The 14,186-nt window shown below is 46.4% G+C and overlaps 1 protein-coding gene across 9 annotated transcripts in view; it reads right to left on the bottom strand.

Moving 5' to 3' along the window:
• The window catches only part of SHANK2 (SH3 and multiple ankyrin repeat domains 2), a 998,986-nt gene that overhangs the window by 692,984 nt on the left and 291,816 nt on the right, over nucleotides 1–14,186 (bottom strand). For all 9 annotated transcript variants that reach the window (XM_063944111.1, XM_063944110.1, XM_063944114.1 and 6 more), the window contains 2 exons: nucleotides 12,345–12,461; nucleotides 8,919–8,996 (listed from right to left, as the gene is read on the bottom strand). In XM_063944111.1, coding sequence (XP_063800181.1) covers nucleotides 8,919–8,996; nucleotides 12,345–12,461 — 195 coding nt within the window. The remainder of the gene's footprint in view (nucleotides 1–8,918; nucleotides 8,997–12,344; nucleotides 12,462–14,186) is intronic.

Here is a 14,186-nt window from a genome sequence, read left to right as displayed (position 1 = left end):
CACATTCACCACCAACTGGATGGACTAAACCATCCGCTCGCTTATAGGGCAGACACAACCAAGCATTGCTGCTGTGCTGTAAATCACTTTTATATAAATGTCCCTTTCCAATAACGCATCCCAATCAATACCATTCAACCATGGCGCATAGAGTACATAAAGCATGCATCATATTTTATCTTCTTAAATGAACGTGCCAAAGCAAAGCTTCGCTGAGGTGTAATAATTTACCAGTGATTACACTAGTTAGCAGATAAATCAACTTTCTGCCAAAGAACAAACAAGCAGCAACTCTCAGAAGGGTAATGCATTGACAGCAGCAATAGAGACAAGACAACGGGATAAGAGTCAGCAAGCATTAAAGGCGCATAGGTGGTCATTCCGAGTTGTTAGCTAGCTACATTCGTTTGCTGTGCAGCGATGAGGCAAACAAACGGCAGTTCTGCGCATGCGTATGCGTCGCAATGCGCACACGCGACGTACTATTACAACAAACGATGTAGTTTCACACAGGGTCTAGCAAAGCTTTTCAGTCAACTGACCATTTTCAGGGAGTGTTTGAAAAAACGCAGGCGTGCCAGGAAAAACGCAGGCATGGCTGGGCGAACGCAGGGCGTGTTTGTGATGTCAAAACAGAAACTGAACAGTCTGAAGTCATCGCAAGCGCCGAGTAGGTTTTGAGCTACTCTAAAACTGCACAACAAAACTTTGCCGCCGCTCTGCGATCCTTTCGTTCGCACTTCTGCTAAGCTAAAATACACTCCCAGTGGGAGGCGGCATAGCGATTGCACGGCTGCTAAAAACTCGGAATGACCACCATAGACTCCTATTGTGCTATCGTTGCAATATTGCAGATCATTATCTTACTAAAATGCTGCATGATGGAAGATGCACCCAAATGCATATGCCCAGGACACTAGTCCCCACAGTCCCCCCCTGATGGCTGCCCTGCATATGTCTGTTTTACTGAAGACTGTAATGTAACCTACAGTATCAAAAAAGCATTAGCTATATACAGTACAATGGTAGCATGTATTACATGATAAAACATAATATAACTGGTACCAAACCCTCGACCTTGCACCCTGGGCAGTGGCCCCACTCTCACACCACAGTTATGGCCCTGCTGGCATGTACATGAACAGAGGGCCTTCAAGGCCAGATATACGGGTATATTCAATTGAGGTCGGATCCATTCCGACATGCATTTGTCGGAATGGATCCGACAAGGGCTATTCAATACCCATCTCAACTCGACTTTAAAAAAGTCGAATTGAGATGAGGGACCGGAGAGGGGGGGGGGGGGGGAAGCCGCGGGCAGACGGGGGACAGCAGCGCTGCAGGAGGATGTGGCACAGCCGCCAGACCTCACGGCAGCGTCCACCCGGCTCCAGCAAGCAGGACCCCACTTGCTGGAGCCGGGTGGACGCTGCCGTGAGCGGCGGCTGTGCCACATCCTCCTGCAGCGCTGTGCTGTAGCGCTGCTGTCTCCCGTCTGCCCGCGGCTCTCCCCCGTCTGCCCGCGGCTCTCCCCCCTCTCCTCCTCTAAGGTCCCTCATCTCAGCTTGACTTTTTTTTAAGTCGAACTGAGATGGTCGGAAACGGGGCCAAAACTTGTCGAATTTGGCCCCGTTTCCCTCAGAAGCACGAGAATCGGCAGCTATACCGCTAATTCACGTACTATTCGACAAGTCGAATTCCCCGACTTGTCGAATAAAAATGCTGGGGACTGAATAGGTCGGAACCCCTTCCGACCTAAAAAAGTCGAAAACTGACGTCTTTTCGACAAGACAGCAGTTTCGACCTTAATTGAATATACCCCTTGGACTTTTATTCCACTAATATTGTAAAATGAAACTATATATACACATAAAAAAAATCTTTTACTTCAAAAATACAAATATTTGAAAATATTAATTAATTCAAAAAATGATTTAATCATTAAACATTTTATTTTTAATGCCGCTAACACAACGCAAATCATGGCGACTTTTGTTAAATAAACTGGCATCTCCTTTCTTGTATCGGGTGAGATGAAAATGAGCCCTACTGCTGGTTATTCCCAACGTTTTTAGTTACTGGTAACGGGTCTCTTCATTCGGGTTCACTACGATATGCCGGCGGTCGGGCTCCCGGCGACCAGCATACCGGCGCCGGGAGTCCGACCGCCGGCTTACCGACAGTGTGCAGAGCGCAAATGAGCCCCTTGCGGGCTCGCTGCGCTCGCCACGCTACCGGCACGGTGGCGCACTACGCGCGCCACACTATTTTATTCTCCCTCCAGGGGGGTCGTGGGCCCCCACGAGGGAGAATAAGTGTCGGTATGCCGGCTGTCGGGCTCCCGGCGCCGGTATGCTGGTCGCCGGGAGCCCGACCGCCGGCATACTGAAGACCACCCCTTCATTCAGCTGTTGTTCGATATCTCAAGAGAACATTACACCGGAACACTGACAACTGCGGTGATAACGGCTGTACTGCGCCTCCATGCTGGTTGGTGACAACATAGGGCGCTTTCAGCTCCAACTTCTACAATAGTGCAGTGATCGTTAAAATAAATACTGTCTAGAAACACTGGCCACAGATAAAATGTTAGACCCAACCAGATCCAAACCCCTGCCACATGACCCGCCTCACCCCTCCTGCATCAACTGGTCACATGATCCGGCTCGCCTCTCCCACATCAGCTGGTCACATGATCTGGCTCAAAGTTACTTTCACTCCCTGCAATGTAGATGCACGACCCCACTTGCCTACTCTATTGCAATGTCTGGGAGACTACCCAATTTCAGACACCTTTGCGACTACTGACAGCACAGAGAGGGAAGGCAAAAGTGCATCACCGTGACCGTTGCGTTTATGTTCATAGAAACCAATCTCCATGGTGCTTGTGCACCCCCGATATTTGTCCCGCCAATTTTCCAATCCTATTTAGAGCATTACAATTTAATTTTAAAAGTTGGCTCCTATTTGCATTGCCCGTTTTGATTCAGAACACATGCTATTCTTCTTGGCGCATGAACAGAGACGGAGGGGTGTGGAGGACAGCCTAGTGATAGGCGCAGTTGCTTCATAGCATAGTCATTCATTCATTGGCACAGGGCAACATTAAGGCCACACGAGCCTGGGGATGAAAATGTTCAAGGGCCTATACAGAGAAGGGGAGGAGCTGACATTAAAAATGTGACAGTTAGTGAACTCTTCCTGTGCACCTGCTGGGTGACCTGGAACATGTGACCTGCTGGGTGGTCTGGAAACTGTGGCAGTTATTTGCAGCCACCCAATAAGAAGGGATTTTTCAAAATTTGACTCCTAAGGGGATGAAAAGGGGTAAAATTTTCCACCCAGCAGGTATGGGTCATTAGGTTGACAACTATTGGTCGACATAGAAAAAGGTTGACATGCATTTTTTTTACTTTTTTTTGTGTCGTTTTCTTTGTTAAGTGATGAGGAACCCCAATTAGTGCACCGCGTCCCATCGCATGGCTCGCTTCGCTTGTCATGCTTCGGGCAAGGTTACCGTTCCCAATTGTAGTCCATGTGGATCGTAAAGTATGAAAAAAGTTTAAAAAAATGAAAACAATTGCGAAAAAAACTCATGTCGACCTAATGACCATGTCAACCTAATGCAAGTCGACCAATAGTGGTCGACCTAAGTCTGGTCGATCTAATGACCGTATCCCCACCCAGCAAACCTTTGTCTGGTTGAAACCGGGCACATCAACTAGTACAATTGTAATACTTCTGAATTATGGCTGCCTGTGTAGTCAGCTGGTAATCATCATGCTGCCATGACAATGGGCCTATTTTTATGTTGAGGCCTGGAGCCTCCACCTGAACCATTGTTAATCTGACACTTCTCTGACGGTGGCATATAATAAATATCACCAGATATATATGGTAATACAACAGCACCAAACTGCTGAGTAGAAAAACGAGGTTACATAACAGCATGTATAGATACAGGATTACCAGATAACTATATGAAATAAAATAATTGTGTTAACCATTTCACACCCTCCTTTCTTCCAGTTTTACCTATCTTTTAGTCCTCATTGGACTCATTGCAGTATATTATAATTTTGCTAGGTTCTGTAGGTTTATTTCTTGGGCTTTCTTCTTACAGTTAAAGAAAAAACAACCCAGCTGCATCTCCGTTCGGGCTGGGTATGCGTTACCGCCGCTGGGGACCCCGGCGGTCAGCACACCAACCGCAAGATCCCGGTGGCGGAATGCTGGCAGGGGATGGGGGGTGCAGTGGCGTGAGGTGAGGTCAGTGGCGTGAGGTGAGGCACTACAGCCATAATGTCCGCCGAGTCCCGCCGATAATCAATACCGCCGCCGAGCCAATGCTCACTACTGCCCCTGAGCCGATGTCTACTACTGTCACCTTCCCTGATGCCCACTACCCCCGCCACTAATGGCCGACCCCCCTGCCAATGGATTACAAAATCACCCACCATCAAATGCCCCGGCCCCGCCACTAATTTGCATACAGTACCAGTCCGATGCCACCGCCGCCAATGCCCGCAGCCTGCCTGCTCATCAAACTTGTGATGAGCAGGTGGCTAATATATTGTCAATTTTTACAAAATAAAATAAAAACTGTTTTTTGGGACTGGGGAGGGAGTGGAAGTCATGAATGCAATTTTGTTGTACAGGGCTTCCACGGAGTCTGGCAGAGTAGGCCAGAGACGGGCAGTGAAAATGAGGTGGGCGCAAGGTACGGGACTGGGCAGAGTAGCCCCCGACAATTTTGATGCCCTATGCAATATTCTTGCAGGTGACAGGTAGATAGTGGGTGATGGAGGTAGTGGGTGACATGGTCAGGGTGACAGTGGGTAACATGGTTAGGGTGACAGGGAGATAGAGGGTGACAGGGAGATAGAGGGTGACATGGTGAGGGTGACAGGGAGATAGCGGGTGACATGGTTAGGGTGACAGGGAGATAGTGGGTGATTGAGGTAGTGGGTGACATGGTCAGGGTGACAAGGAGATAGAGGGTGACAGGGAGACATTGGGTGACAGGAAGATAGCGGGTGACATGGTTAGGGTGACAGGGAGATAGTGGGTCATGGAGGTAGTGGGCGACAGGAAGATAGTGGGTGACACAGCGGGTTATGGAGGTAGTGGGTGACAGGGTATACTACAGCCAGGCTCCTCAAACAACCCCCCCACCCCCCATCTCATCACAGGGGGCATCCCAGGTAGCCTACTGCCCCCACAAGTCAGAGGGGATGCTTCACACTACTCAGGCAGTTTCCTCCTCCCCCCCCCCCCCCCCCCCGCAGTCAGAGAATAGGACTCCGTCTCAGCGGCATAGGCAGCCCCCTCTCCTTCCCCCTCCCATCGCAGGGGTATCAGGGCACAAGCGGCACAGGCACAGCCGGTCTCCTTCCCCGCTCACCTTTCTGAAGGGTCCGCATACCGGCATAGTGGCCGGGCCGCCTCCGGGACTGGCTGTACGCAGGGAGAGATTTCTCTGCAGCTACTTGTCTGGCCGGGGCGCCCTCCCCTAACCACGGTGCACGGGCCGGGCTGCGGAATTGACTGGATGGCTGGCGGGCGGGGACGGCTCTTCCATAGGGTAAGAAATAAAAACCAAGATGACAGGGCGGACACCTGCCTTGGTGTCTCCCCCAAAAGCTGCCACTGCCCAATCACTTCTTTCTTATTGACAGGGGCGTGCTTTCATATGGGATGAAAGCACGCCCCTGTCAAAGCGGCACTAGTACTAGTGCCGCTTTCATTGATTTTTTGAATGGGCTTTTACTGCCCGATGTTAGGCCCCGCCCCCCGCTTCCGCTCCTTTACTACTGACAGCGGGAGGCACCGCTCTCGGTGCCTCCAAAACACTATTTAAACTTTTTTTTTCAAAGATAAAAATGATTCAAATAATATAGAGACTAAAACAGATACTTATGACACAGAATATGTGTCATAAGTATCTTCTTGGTATTATTTTAATCATGAATTACAGGGGAGGCACTGCCTCCCGACTGCACGTCCCTGGGGGGGTGAGTGCAACAAGCCCCTTGCAGGCTCGGTAGCGAGCACAGTGGGAATAGTCCCTGTTAGTTGGCATGCCGACTGTTGGGGTTTAGAGGGGGAGGGGATGTAGTCGTCGGTAATGATATAGGATGCCGGCCGTCACATGACCGACACAGGCATTCCGACAATAAGAATGGCGACAGGGGACGAGGTATTTTACCCCTCCCCTGTCTCCTACCCTAACCCTTACTCACCTCGGGTGGCGGCTAGGACTAGTTAACAATCCTGCCAAAAGCAATTCTGTTACTGTACCTTTGAGCTTGCTCTGTGTGAATAAGGCCCAGTCATAATCCCTGGGCAAATCTCAGGCCAACACTATACTAACCGTGTAATTCTGCCGCTCTGTGCTTGAGCAGTAAAATTAATGGACGCCCGGGTTGACAGATGCTTGATTAGGTCCAAAGCTAGTCGTATTTTTCATGCTAATTTGCTCGCCAAGTGACTGGGTCATTATTAATGCATCTAAAACCATAACCATGAAATCATGATTATATACTTACATATTATGGATGAATAAATGTCGCTATTGTCCACTTAAAAATCTGCACAGTGCAATCTTATTTATGGCGTACATTGATCATGAGAGTGAGGGGAGCGGCCGGACTGTATATATTACACGTATCCATTGTGTATGGGCTGAGACAGCACCTAGAATGGGCATCTCTGCCGCAGCGAAGCGTGGAACAGGTCCTGCTAAGGGTATAGGGGGAGCTTGCGCAGAACAGACAGTATAGAAAGTCAGGCTTTCCTCCTGGACAACAAGGAACTACACAAAAAGAAAAAAATGCCCCCTCCTCATACCTCTATCTCACTCATAATACAATTATAATGCTCAGGGACATGAAATGTAATATTTGCACTAGCACACTAGTAATCACAAACTGGTTAACATGCTACTGTATGGGATCCTGGACCCCAGGACGAGGCATAGGTTTATAGTAGATGACCCAGCTCTCATTTGCACAGGAGCGTCACTGTATATCTAAGCCGTTTCTTATGTGATTCCACCTTAAGCTGGGTATATACCTTCAGACTGTGCGACACAGAGATGCGGTATACGATGTAGCAGGATGTAGTCAGTAGACCACCGATCACAATACCTCCCCCTACATCCCGACCACTTACAATCCTGACAGTCGGCATGCAGACTAGCAGGGACTATTCCCACTCGTCCACGACACCCGTAGAGTGGGAATATAACCTGTGGCAAGCGCAACTAGTCACCGAGCCCGCAAGGGGCTTGTTGCGCTCAGCCCCACACCGGCATACTGCCGTAGGGATCCCGCCTCCAGTCACGCATACCCAACCCGATGTAACGATACATCGCACTATGTATAAGATCCACTGTATGACGAGGCAATGTATTGTTACATGCTGCACGTAACCACAGTGTCGGGAGTGGAATTGTCCCATGTGACATGTAACGCATCCAAGGGCACAATTCAATTAACAACGGCCGGGAAGGATGGGGGTACACACTATACAGTGTGTATGATTTATTGTTCTGATCTGTGCTGGCTGCGATATATTACATATCTTTTATTGTGTATCCAGCTTAACACTTTCTCTGACATAAACCATTATTTGCAAGGCAACATTGTACCAGGAACTATACATCACAAGGATGCACCGTTTCCTATCCTATATATATATATATATATATATATATATATATATATATATATATATATATATATATATTGAAGGTGCTATAAATGGGGTGTGGTATGGAAGGTAGATAGTACCTAGGTTGACAATGTCTAGGTCGACATGAGTTTTTTATGTTTTTTTGGTGTCGTTTTCTGCGTACAGTGATCAGGAACCCCAATTAGTGCACTGTGTCCCCTCGCATGGCTCGCTTCGCTCGGCACAGATTACCATTCCAATCGTAGTCCACGTGGACCGTTAAGTATGAAAAGGTTCCAAATTATAAAAAAATTGTGAAAAACTCATGTCAACCTTTTGACCTGTCGACCTAGAACATGTCGACCTAGTTGCTATCGGCCAATAGTGGTCGACCTAGTTACTGTCGACCTAGAGACCGGATCCCGATAAATGATAAGTAGAATCTGATTGGTTACCATGCGCAATATCTCCACTTCTAGAAACCAGCACTTCCTATATATCCCATAAATGTTGCATTACAAACGTTACTCCAGTAATATTCCTCAGGATAACGGTGGTATTGTGCTGGCTGAGAAGACTGGGAACATGCTGCTTGTTAAATATATTTCCGATCTTTTTACAGTTTGAATATGAAATAGTTGAACCCATTGTTTGATTTGGAAATGTGATTTTTGTTTAAAATGCAGCCGTTGGTTGTGCTTAGTGGAGGCAGATATACTGTGGCCTGAGCCAATATTCATGAGCAGAAGGCAGCCTATCAAACAGCACTATCACTGAGACAGCACAGTGCGCTCTCTGTGTAATGTCCCAGAGAAGAAGCGGCGTTACAGTGACGGCAATGTAAATCAGGGAGGAACAGATGAGGGTAGCATCATAAAGATATACCTATTTAATATGTTTCCTAGTGATGTGACAGGCTGTATTATTGTTATTTGTATTCTTATTACTGTTATATATAAAATATCTGCTCCCACTCGCGTACAGACACCCGGAGATGAATCAAGTAGAGGTTCCTTTGTTTTCCCTCTCTGGCGAATCGACACAGACACTTTAAGAGCCTTGTTAGCACCGAGGCAGCCGATCTACATCTGAGAACTGTACAGCAGCTTGCACAGGTCAGCGCGCACTTTCCCTCTTGGCTAGCAGTTTCATTTATTTATTTTGCAAGCGTGAAGCTCGGCTATAAATCCATCACACACTGCCCTACTGGATAATCAGTGGTGAATGGTGGGACGCACTCATACCTGGAATGGAGACTGGCTGTTGTAGTTCTTGATCTCCTTGTTTGCTCCTCTGAACAGAAGCACCCGGGCACAGCTATCCTGCATCAGAAAGAGAAGAATGGTTGGACCATAGTTATATCATTAGTGATGGTGTTTTTGGACACGGGTTCATCAACTTAATTCAGAAAAACCAAAGTGAATTGACGCAGAGGTTGACCGTTGCAAACATGAGGCATGGGGTTACAAAAGAAATCCCTGGCTCTTTAAATTACAACAGTTTGACACACCCCCCAACCGTTTCACTACTGCAGACTTGGAAAGTGATGGGCTAGTGGGGAAGTAGGAGAGGCATCACCCTAAAGTGGGCGTGTTCGATCAGAAAATGTGACTGGTGGGGAACATGTGGGTTGTGGTCTGGGTGAATAGGGGGTGCGGATCGTGCAGACCACGGTGGGGCTTATTTTGTCCCATTTTTACCAGGTCAAAGGTTGGGAGGTACTGTTTAGATGGTGGAAAAAATAGGGTTTACAGCAAATCTAGCTGGCAGCTGCAGGGTGAAAACTTTGCCCCTGAAAAACTATTTATACCAGAAGTACTTTAAACAAATGTATTATCACCAATTATTAATTAAGAATTTAGATTTTTGGCCTTCCCTATGTTCCTCCCTCACTCCCCCCCCCCCCCCCATCTTTATTGGTCTTCAAATTATGTACATGGACTAAATGACTAATATAGCTGATTATCTATGACTGATAGGTTCTGTGCCATCAATTGTATTTCTTTGAACTTTGTTCTATCATTGTACAGTCTTTTTGAATTATTCTAGTTTTGGGGGTCATTCCGAGTTGTTCGCTCGTTAGTTTTTTTCGCAACGGAGCGATTAGTCACAAACTGCGCATGCGCAACGTTCGCAGTGCGCCTGCGCCAAGTAAATTTGCACAAAAGTTTGGTATTTTACTCACATCCTATCGAAGATTTTTCATTGTTCTGGTGATCGTAGTGTGATTGACAGGAAGTGGGTGTTTCTGGGCGGAAACTGGCCGTTTTATGGGAGTGTGTGGAAAAACGCAGGCGTTTCAGGGAAAAACGCGGGAGTGGCTGGAGAAACGGGGGAGTGTCTGGGCGAACGCTGGGTGTGTTTGTGACGTCAAACCAGGAACGAAACTGACTGAACTGATCGCAGTGTAGGAGTAAGTCTCGAGCTACTCAGAAACTGCTAAGAAATTTCTATTCGCAATTCTGCTAATCTTTCGTTCGCAATTCTGCTATGCTAAGATTCACTCCCAGAGGGCGGCGGCTTAGCGTGTGCAATGCTGCTAAAAGCAGCTAGCGAGCGAACATCTCGGAATGAGGGCCTTTGTTTTTACTTTTTTTTTTTTTTTACTATTTTCTCTTTGTTTACTGATGTTTTTAAAAAACTTTCAACAAAAAGTATATTTAAAAAAAAAAAGGAATTGGGATCTTCCAGATTGGCTTGGGATGATTATGGAGCCTTTGTTAAAACAGCATTGTAGTCTGTGACAGTATGGTATAGTAAGAGGATTGCTGGTACACTGCGTACTCCCTGTAGGGTGTGAAAACTTTTGCTCTCTTGATGTTGTTCCCTTTACGCTGACTTCATACAAGTTATAGTGTGCTGGTGCTCGCCCTGGGTAAATACCACCAAACGTGGACACTTCGTAAACAATAATATAAAATATTCCCAATAACTATGACGCCAAGATTTGCTTTTTATTTTATAGATTTTAAACCTGAGGTTCTTCCATTTACCTCTGAATGTACATATTTTACTGTTTAATATATCTACACATTCCATTAATACAGCCAACCTACAGTACTGGCACATCACATAGTGTGCACACATTGCGCAAGAACAGGAAAGCCTATGAACTTTGTGTAGACCTAAGAATTTATGACTGATCTATTGTACAATAAAACAAAGGTCTTCTTTATCCCAAAACAACACTAGGGTAACAATCTGAGCTCCGTAACCTACTGTCGAGGGTTGTCCGGTACCATTATGTTGGCAAACTAATTTATGATACTTAGACCTTGTTTTGTTTGGCTAACATATAGTCATCAAGAGATGCCGAGGGAACTGTGTGTTTGTATGTGTGTGTGTGTGCGTGTGTGTGTGTGTGTGTGTGTGTGTGAGTGACACCACTATTCATTTGGAGCACCCATCACAAACCAGTTGAATGTCAGCTCTTTCATGTTTGTCCGTCTTTACTCTTATTTATCTATACATGGCTATCCATTCTCTATGTTACGCACTTTCGTCACACCCTAATTTTCCCACAGATCAAAAGTGCCTGCAGCCCTACAACGTACCTTACCAAACATTGGGCCTAATTCAGACCTAATCGCTGCAACGGCAGCGATCGCAGCCTGAAGCCCTATATGGTGTGCGCATCTCACTGGTACGATCGCCTGGTGGCGTGCCAGCGGCATTTTCATGCCATTGGGAAGGTGCGGTTCGGACAACGCAGGCGTGCCCGGACTGTTGCTGGGGCAGCCCGCGGTGGCTGCGTAATGTCACAGGCAGCGACCCAAAACATGGCGGGGGGGGGGGGGGGCCTGACATGTGGGGTGTCCCCCTACATGTCAGAGTTTTTGATCGTAGATATGAGTTTGTTATTTATCGGAGATGTGCATTGTTTACATACTGCACCCTCTGTCTCATGTTGCAAGCAAGCAATGTAGAATATAAATTGTACAGTAAAATCCATATGGGCTTATTCTTTTAATTCTACTGAGTACATCTGATACATTGATAGTAAAAGAAACGTCATTAGAAGCAGGCTCAACTATTCCTGTTTTTTATGCTGTTGTACATGGGGAATGTATAGGCTTTATTCTATAAGAACCAACGCATGCGAGCCTATAGATACCCGGCATAAAAAAATAGAACGTAATGACCACTAGATTGAGACTGATCTAAACCAGAGCAGGGTATGAATACAGCTGGATGAGATGTACATGATGGATATAAGGCTACAACTTCATCAATATGTACTTATATACGTAGCACCAGCACATTCGCTTTACAATTAGGAAACATGTAGGCATTTGAATAGGGCAGCATTATTCAGGGGGCAGCAATTGCTTTTATATATTTTCCTTTTAAAAGACTTTCATGCTCAGTACAAGAAAAGCGGCCAAAGCAAGATGCATGACAAAGGCCTTTGTAATGAACCGGATGGGCCAATAGGATGTTTAGAAAGAAAATGTTTGGATAGATCAGCCCGATCTATGGATAGAATGCCATAGGGAATACCAAGATGATGAACGTTGCAGGAAAAAGAAGAGTAATGCATGGAATGTATCACGGTGATGTACGTATAGGATGTGATGCATGGAGAGATTAGGATGCAGTGTTCAGAGTGAATAGGAAAATAGGCTGAGGTGTGACATTGTTACGGATGGCAATTGCCGACCATTACTGACCTGATTATAGAGAGAGCAGATGTGCAGCGCTGTGTTTCCGGAAGCATTCTGCGCCCCCATATTGGCTCCATAGAACAACAAGTGCTCTAGGTGCTGGTAATAGCCATTTCGACACGCCTGTGGGGGAACACACACATCAGTTACACAGACGCACAAAAAAGTACAAAAACTAATCGCTGAGCAGACATGCATATCATACATGTCATTATACTGCACCCCACCCCAGACAGAGTGCCTTCTGGCTGCCGCAGAGTCAACGCCAAATTCAAAAACATCAGGGACAATGTAAACTAACCATTAGTCTCCAATTGGTTCCAAATAGATATTGATTACCCAGAACGCAGTTTAGCATAAATGCACAATAAAAATAAAGTCATATTATGAGAAGCTGCTGAACCCGTCCTGTTCTGCCTTTTACTCGCGCTATGCGGCTGGATGGGAGATGAAAGGAACAGCTATTAGAGCCTTATTGGCAAACACCATTATGGGTATGTGCAGAGGCGGATTGGCCATAGGGTTTACAGTGAAGATTCCCGGTGGGCCGACGCACCCTTGGGGCCTGTTTTGTTTGAGGACATGTGGTCCTATTTATAGACATAATGAAAAAGATGGCAAACAATTTGCATATATGAAAATGACTTTGCCACTTAGCCTGTGATTGCAGATGATCTAGTGTATGCTCTGTCTGCCTGCTTGGCTGACATATAACATTGAGTGAATAGTGATTGGGATACAGTTAATGTAAAAAGCAAGAAAATATATCTTTCTAAAGAATGATATAGTTTCCTAAATTCTGAAGGTGTATCATATAATGTGCTCATAATATTTAATTTTATTTCTTTTTAAATTCCCCCTTGATGCTGGACATGCCCACTATCTGGAAAGTCTTGGGGGGAGGGTGCTGCTGCCATGGCCCATGGCTAGACCTTATACCTCTGGTGCTGCCCATGTGGGCCACTAGTACAATTTTTTCCAGGGCCGCTTTTTGTTCCCAATCCGCCCCTGGGTATGTGGGTTTCCTGTACTAAACGTGTCCATTCAACAGTGTCTGATAGGACACAGGCTCAGACCACTGTGTCCCTTCACATCACTGCGACATAGGCCAGTGTGTAGGGGGCTAGAGTCCAACATATTGATGGCTCATGACTCTACTAAGTAGTGGTGGCCAAGGTGATACCATTCAGGCACCATAATAGTGGATGTTCCAAAGCATGGCGGAAACACGTTACCTTTGTGGAGCTTCATTTTAAACTAGCTCACAATTTGTGTGGAGTTTACATGTGTTCCTGTGGGTTATGGTTCTAAAGGTCAAAGACATACAGTACTTGTAGTATTGTTTGGCTGGCGTGTGTTGTTTCATTATATGCTGCCTCTATACCAGAAGCATTCAAAGCGACCCTCCACATACAGTAAAGTACCTTTCCAGGCACATCCTGGGTGGCCCCAAACTACTATAAGGGAACCAAGGCAGAGCGACCAACACTGGCAGTCACATCCTAGGTGGGCTGTCATTATAAACTGGTCCCAGAAGCAAACAAGATGACCCTCTGCCACCCAGTCATAGCCTATGTTGGCTACTTCATTATGAGCTAGTTAGACTGTGAGCTCTCATGGGCAGGGCCCTCCATCCTCTAGTTCTCACCTTTTCCATGATTCTAGTGTGCCCTCAATTAGTCACCAGCTCTGATCCTATCTGTCTATGCTCCCAGGGCACTGGGTCAGACTGCCATAGTTACTGCCAGTCACTCTGGATCTCAATGGTTGTTTTCCACCGTGTGCTTTCTATTTGAATATATTTTATTTACAGTATGTGTTGTTCTTTATTAGCCTGTGCGGCACCAT

Source organism: Pseudophryne corroboree, chromosome 11 (assembly GCF_028390025.1).
Source record: "Pseudophryne corroboree isolate aPseCor3 chromosome 11, aPseCor3.hap2, whole genome shotgun sequence".
Taxonomy (NCBI): Eukaryota; Metazoa; Chordata; class Amphibia; order Anura; family Myobatrachidae; genus Pseudophryne; species Pseudophryne corroboree.
Note: the sequence above shows the minus strand (reverse complement) of the source record. Positions and strands in the feature narration are given on the sequence as shown.